General features: G+C 34.9%; 1 protein-coding gene across 1 annotated transcript in view; it reads right to left on the bottom strand.

Annotated features, from left to right (window-relative positions):
• EIF5B (eukaryotic translation initiation factor 5B) overlaps positions 1–8,014 on the bottom strand; it is a 67,573-nt gene that overhangs the window by 20,456 nt on the left and 39,103 nt on the right. The window contains exon 11 of the mRNA XM_007466891.1: positions 7,596–7,882. Coding sequence (XP_007466953.1) covers positions 7,596–7,882 — 287 coding nt within the window. The remainder of the gene's footprint in view (positions 1–7,595; positions 7,883–8,014) is intronic.

Here is an 8,014-nt window from a genome sequence, read left to right as displayed (position 1 = left end):
AAAAAAAAAAAAAAAAAAAAAAAAAAAAATCTTTCTCAGCACTTACAGTGGAGAGGCCGTGTCAGGACCCAGTAATAAGGTGTCACCTGCAAGTAAGGAAAAGAGTCCTCACCAGAAAACAGCCCTGCTAGCTCTTGAACCCTCAAAAACTGTCAGAAAATAAATTTCTGCCATTTAAGCCTCCCAGTTTGCAGTATTTTTGCAGTATTTTGTTGTGGCAGCCCAAGCAGACGGATACAAAGTTAAATTAGGATCCTTCTATAAAACGGAATACAATATGGAGCTGTTAAAAGGTGTTGTGTGGCAGGACTTCTTAAATGATGGAATGAGGAGGCTCAGCAAGTCCTCTCCCTGAAAAGAAAAGATAAAACTAGACAAAATTGTCAAAACAGCCACTTAAAGACTCTAGAAATTGGTCAACAGCATATAACAAATTGAGAAACATTTAATTCAAGAAAATCTACTGGCCATCAGTAAGAGCAACTGTGGAGTTTCCGACTGGAGTTGCTCCATCACACTCCTCTCACTCCCACAGCTCCATGGGGCAGAAGTGATATGAGAGAGGGACAGGGGATTTCACACTGTAGGGCACTGCCAAAACCAGGAGTGACCCCAATGGCAAACAAAGAGATAAAACTAAAATCACAACTAGACTAAGGTCTTGATACTGGTGAGACAAGAGATAACCAGGAAGATCAGTCAGACATTTAACAGGAAGGCCTGTGGAACAAGACTGACAAACCAGGCTTTGATAAGATACTACTAATCTCTGGTGGTCCAGAAGGCTGTGCCCATTACAGGCTGTCAGAAGCGACCACAGAGGTCCTTGGTCCTCTAACAAGAACTTAAAAAACGAAAACAAACACAAACAAAGAAAACAAAACTGAGAAGAGGCATCAGCAGTTGCATATAATAGAAGCCAAAGACATAACGGAATTAGTCCACCTGATTCACTAGGCAAAAAACCCAAACTACCACATTTGTAGGCGCCAACAGAATTCAGAGTGGTCAACAGAAACTACCTCTGAGAGACCCAGATTTTGGACTTATCAGACAAGACTCAAAAACAGGGAGCCATGTTGAAAGAAACATGACTCATCAAAAGAGGACATCAATAAATAGAAAAAAATTATTATTAAAAAAAAAAAACTTGAACATTTTGGAGTTAAAAAGTTCCGTAACAAATTTAAAAATTCACTGAAGGGGCTCAACAGTAGCTATAACCTGGCAGAAGAAAGAATCAAAGAACTTAAAGATAGATTAATAGAAATTAAACAGGAATGAAGGAAAATGGACAGAGTCCTGAGAGATCTGCAAGATACTCTCAAGTGCACCAGTGGAATTCCAGAAGGAGAGGAGACAGAGAAATAGGCAGAAAGAATATCTAAAGAAATAATGGCAGAAAATGTTCAAAATTTGACAAAAAACATCAATCTACACATCTAAAAAACTCAATAAACTCCAAGTAGGATAAATACAAAAGATAGCCACACCAAGACACAACCTAGTTAAATTGTTAAAAGCCAAGATCAAAAAGAAAATCTTGACAGCAAGAGAAAAATCACTCACTGTGTAGAAGGGAACCCAAATAAGAGTAATAGCTTAATTTTAATCCTAAGCAACGGAGGCCAGAGGCAATGCAGTAACATATTCAAAGGACTAAACAAGAGAAAAAAATTGTCATGCAAGAATTCCACATGCAGCAATATTATCTTTAAAAATGAAGGTAAAATAAAGAATTCCCAGACTTAAAAAGACTAAGGAATTCACTGCTAGAAGATTAGCATGATGAGAAATATCACAGAAAGTTTATCAGGGTGAAATGAAGTGACACCAGATGGTAACAAAAAGCCACATGAAGAAAAAAAGGGTGATGGTAAAAGATGATTATATAGGTAAATACAAAAGACAGTAAAAATTACCTTTTTCTATTTTCTTCTCTTAAAGGCTGATTTAAAAGGTAACTTCAAAAATAATTCTAAAGTTGTATGCTTGATCTTATAACAGATAAAGATGTAACAAATATTACAAAGACAGATCAAAGGCAAGGCGAGGGAGGTACTGGAGCTATACTGTAGCAACGAAATGACACCAGCAGAAACTCAAATTCAAAGGAAGAAATAAGGAATATGAGAAACGTTAATATTTAGGCTAATATTAAAGACTATCAATATATTTTTCTCCTTTCTTCTCTGAATTCCTTTAAAAGATATAAGATCAAATAAGACATTAATAGCACCACTGTTTTACTGGGTTTGTAACATTTATAAACATATGTAACAATAATACATAATATATGTAACATTAAATAAGAGCATAAAGGAAGAAGAAAGAAATGGATCTATATTGGAACAGAATCTTTTTTTAGCTAGAATTAAGCTACTAATAATAGAAAATAATAAGTTAAGATACATATTGTAATGCCTAATGTAACCTAATGTAATACATAATGTAACCATGAAGAAAATAACTTCAAAAAAGAGAAAGACCCAAGAGACATGCAATATGTAGGAAACAAATAGCAAAATGAGAGAAGAAAATTCCATCACATCTATGACAACTTTTTTTTTCTTTTTTCCTTTTCCTTTTTTTTTTGCCCCACCAAGTGGCTTGTGGGATCTTAGTCCCCCAACCAGGGATTTAACCCAGGCCCTCAGTAGTGAAAGTGCAGAGTCCTAACCACTGGACCAGTGGGGAATTCCCCATAATAACTTTAAATGTGAATCAATTAAGTGCTCTTAAAGGCACATTGTGTGACTGGATAAAATAGCAAGATTAAAGCACATGCTGTCAGCAAGAGACACTTCAGAGTCAAAGACACAGACATAAACCGAAAGCATTAAGACTGAAAAAGACATACCATGCAAATGACAACTATAAGAGAGATTCATGGCTATGTTAATAACAGACAAAAAATGTTATCAGAGACAAGAGAGACATATCTGTATCCTCAAGAAGATATAACAAGTATAACCACATACAAATGTAACAGAGACCCAAAATATATAAAGAAAAAACTGAAAACATTGAGGGGAGAAATAAAATTCAACAATAAATTTGGGAACTTCAATAGCCCACTCTCAATAATGGACAGAAAAACTATACATAAAATGAGCAAATGTATACAAAATTTGAACAGAAGTATCAACAAAACTGACCTAACACCAGACCCACCAACAGCAGAATCCACATTCTTCCTAAGTACACAAGAAACATTCTCCAGAAGAGACCATATGCTAGAAGATAAAACAGGTCAATTACTTTAAAATGACAGAAACTATACAAAGTATGTTCTCTGGCCACAATGGTCAGAATTTAGAATTAACAGAAGGAAAACAAGGAAAATCCACAACTATTTGTAAATTATAACGATACACTTCTAAATAATGCATGATCAAAGAAGAAATAGTACAAGTGAGATTAGAAAATCTGAGTTGAATGAAAACCAAAAAAAGTCAAAATTTGTGGGATGCAGCTAAAGCAGTACCTTAGAGGGGAAATCTGTAATTGTAAATGCCTATATGATGTGGAGAAAAAAAGAATGGTCTCAAATCAATTATCTAAGTTGTCACCTTAAGAAATTAGCAAAAGAAGAGGAAACTAAACCCAAACTAAAAAGAAAATAATAAAGAACAGAATAAAAAATCAGCTAAAAAGAGAACAAAAATAAAGAAAAATCAATGAAACCAAAAGTTGGTTTGAGATGCTCAAAAACATGGGAAACCTTTAGCCAGACAGACCAATTAAAAAAAAAAAACAAAGAGGAGACAAAGATCACCAAAATTAGAATCGAAAGAGGAGACACCACTACTGACGTTACAGAAACTTAAAGGACTGTAAAAGGATGCTATGAACAACTTTATGCTCACAACTTAGATGAAAAACAATAATTAGAAACTCAAAAATTACTGATAATGACTCAAGATGAAAAAGAAAATGATAATACAATAAACTGAATTAGTAATTTTAAAATCCTCCCCCCCAAAATGCTTTATTGATGAATCCCAACAAACATTCAAAACAGGAAACAGTATAATCCTTCACAAACTCTTGCAGAAAGTAGAGAAGGATGGAACACTTCCCAACTAATCCTACGAGGTTAATATTAATCTGAAATCAAAGCCAGAGAAACATATCTTAAGATAAGAAAGTTACTGATCCATATCCTCATAGGTATAGATCACAAATTCCTCAACAAAATATTACAAACGACATCCAGTACCATATAAAGAGGATTATATACCATGATCAAGTGAGATTTATTCCAGGAACGCAAGGTTGGTTGGATACCAATTAACATAACACATCATATATCAATACAAAAAGGGAAAAACCCATCTCAATAAATACACAAAAAGCATCTATCATCCACTCACCAACAGAAACTCACCACAAACTAGGAAAAGAAGGGAATTTCATCAAGCTGACACAGGCCATCTGTGAAAAACCCACTGCTAATATCATAGTTAATGGTGAAAATCTGAACATTTTCCCCTCAAACAATGGGAACAAGGCAAGTATGTCTGTTCTTACCACCTCTATTCAACAATGTTGGTCTAGCCAGGGAAACAGGGCAAAAAAAGAGAAATAAGCAGCAGTAAGATTGGAAAGGAAGAATTAAATTGTCTTTGAGAGATGACATGACACTGATTACAGAAAGTCCTAAGCAATCCATGAAAAATTACGGGAATAAAAAAATTTCAGTATGTTGCAGGATACAAGATCTATAAAATCAACTGCACCTTTATACTGCCAATGCAAGATTAAATGAAGTGACACCATTCACAAGAGCATCAAAAACAATAAATATACTTGGCAATAAATTTAACAAAAGAATCATAAATCCTATACTCTGAAAACTACAAAACACTGCTGGATGAAATTTTAAGAGATATAAATAAATGGAGAGACAGCCTATTTCCATGGATTGGAAGATTTAATATTAATAAGATGGTAATTCTCCATAAAACTGATGTACAGATTCAATGCAATCTCTACCAAAGTGTGAGTAGACTTTTTGTAGAAACTGCTGACCCTAAAATCTGTACCGAAAAGCAAGTGACCTAGGATAGTCAAAACTATCTGGAAAAGCAAGAACAATGCTGGAAGACTTACATTTCCCAATTTCAAAACTTACCATAAAACTATAGTAATTGAAAACAGTATGGTAATAACGTAAGAACAGATATACAAATGAATAAAACAGAACTCAAAAGTCGAAAATAAACTCTCACATTTCTGATCACTTGATCTGTCAAAAATGACAAGGCAACACAATGGGGGAAGAGTAGTCTTTTAAATTCATTAAAAAATGATGTTAGTCCCTTATATCCCACCATACAAAAAAATTATCTTAACATAGAGTTAAAGATACAAGAACAAAAAGTATAAATTTTTAAGAAGAAAACACAGGGCAAAATATTCATGATCTTGGGTTAGGCAAAGATTTCAATACAACACCAGAGGCATGCTCTAGTAAAAGAAAAATGTAATAAACTGGATGTTACCAAAATTAAAAATTTATGCACTTCAAAAGAAACTTAAAAAATGAAAGGAACTCTTACAACTCAATAATAAAAAGACAAATTCCAAAATTTTAAAATGGACAAAAATTTGAATAGATGTTTCAAAAATGAAGATTATAGGAATGGCCAATAAACATACAAAGAAATGCTCAACATCATGGAAATGCAAATTAAAACTGCAATAAGATATACTACTTTACATCCTTTAGAACGGTTGTGATGGAAAAGCAGACAGTAGCAAGTATTAGTGAGGATGTAGAGAAACTAGAACCCTCAACTGATACAAATTTTCAGTTGCAGAGCCACTCTGAAAAATAGTTTAGTAGTTTCTGAAAAAGTTAAACACAAATTTACCATATGATTCAGCAATTTCACTCCTAGGAACATATCCAAAAGAAATACAAACATGTTTCCATGCAAAGATTCATATGAGAATGTTTATAACAGTACTACTCATAATAGCCAACAAAGTGGAAACTCAAATGTCCTTCAACTGGTGAATGGACAGTAATAAAATGTGGTATTTGTGCAACAAAACACTATTTGTCAGTAAAAAGGAACAAAGTACTGATAGAGGAACAACACAGATGAATAGGCTTAAGTGAAATAAGCCGGACACAAAAGACTACATATTATATGACTGCATTTATAATGAAGTTTCCAGAGAAGACGGCTCTCTAGAGACAGAAAAACAGACTAGTAGTTGCATGGGGCTAGGAATGGGGAATGACTGCAAACTGGCACAAGGAATTGGTCTGGGGTGATGAAAATATTCTAAAGTTGAGTTGTGGTGATGGTTGCACAACTCTGTAAATTTACAAAATGTCACTGAATTGTACACGTAAAATGGGTCAATTTTATGGTATGTAAATCATATCTCAACCAAGCTGTATAAAAACTGTTGAGCTAAAGAGGCCCATAGCATATTGTTACGTGGCAAAAAAATATGCATCCACAAAATTTATTATCTGATTTTTAATGAATTTTTTTTAACATGAGGCTAATAAACAGATTCATTAACAAGGGTAGTTCTGGTTATCTCACTGGGGAGTAAGATAATGGGGGAACTTTTACTTTATGATTACACCCATTCTGTTTGTTTTAAAATCATCAAACACAGTACACAAACTGTCTCTCTTACACATAGGTATACAAGGGAGTTGACCTGAGTAGGTGCTGTGGGGAAGAAGCAGAGACACGTGCAGGAGAAGGGAGGGGATCTAGTGGGTGGAGGCCAGAGATACTGCTCAACATCCTAAAATGAAGAGGACAGTCCCCCACAGCAGAGAATTATTCAGCCCAAAAATGTCAACAGTGCTGGGGTTGAGAAACCCCAGTTTACAGTAATAGACTTTGTTAGTCCTTTAGAGATTCAGAAAATCTATTCCTATCTAGACTTTACAGGAGGAAAAGGCAAATACTGATATATAGGTATTAAAACAAAAATTTAAAACTAGAATTACATATGAAAAGATTAAGGAAAGCTAAGAACAGTTTTTAGCTTTAAAATAGTTTAGCATCCTCAAAGCAAACTAGTTTTTAGTGTATTATTTATGCTAAGCTGACCTAACTAAAGAGAACTTTCTCTTGAAGCCTAGCAGAAGTAGAAGTCTACCTCATTAAGTAGAGGCCAAACAGTAAGCCGGCCGGCTAGGTATGTGAACTTCACTAAATATTGATAGAAGCCTCATTAACCCACCAGATTTAAACAACTAAAGGGATCAGATGCCTCAGAATGACTAACCCAAATACATAAGGCAAAAACTCAACTAGAGGGCATAAGCTCAGAATACCTCTGTATACCGATAAACTGTCAAAGAGCACATTAAAATTTGGAGGAAAAGAGAAAAAAATGATGAAGCAGTCACCATTCTGTCTTAGGTAAGAGTGAGGTCCTTGGGTTAGACCACTGTTAAAGACCTATTATGTCTCCACAAAAACCGGACAAAGATACCACTCCGAGACTGTATTTTTAAAAGTGCTCCTCAATAAAAGCCTTTAGTTGTATAGTTCTAATGTTCACAGAGGAGTGGGGAGGAAAGGAGGAAAGAGAAGAGGAAAAATAAATACCTCGATCCTCCGTTTTGCTTTGTCGTAAGCCCGTTCTTCTTTAGTTCGATCATCATCAGAGTCATACTCGGATTCCGAGCTCACTTCTTTACTTGGCTTTTTATCTAATGTTTTCCCCGCATCCTTCTCATCCGACACCTTCTCAGCTTCTTCATCGCCTTCACTGCCTTCACTGTCTCCTTCTTCTTCCTCTTCTGCTTCACTCTCTTCATCCTCCTCCTCCTCCTCCTCCTCCTCCTCCTCCTCTTCAGGGTTTTCTTTTACTTCTATGTGCACCGTGTTTCCTACTTTCAGGAAAAGAGATTTTGAAATAAATGAAAGTTAACAATGAGATTTCTATCAAGATAGAGACCTTAAAGAGAAAATAATACTGAACATGTACTAAATAAGGGAGTTACATTTTTTTGGGGGGGGGGGGG

Source organism: Lipotes vexillifer, unplaced genomic scaffold (genome assembly GCF_000442215.2).
Source record: "Lipotes vexillifer unplaced genomic scaffold, Lipotes_vexillifer_v1.1 scaffold28, whole genome shotgun sequence".
Lineage (NCBI taxonomy): Eukaryota > Metazoa > Chordata > Mammalia > Artiodactyla > Lipotidae > Lipotes > Lipotes vexillifer.
Note: the sequence above shows the minus strand (reverse complement) of the source record. Positions and strands in the feature narration are given on the sequence as shown.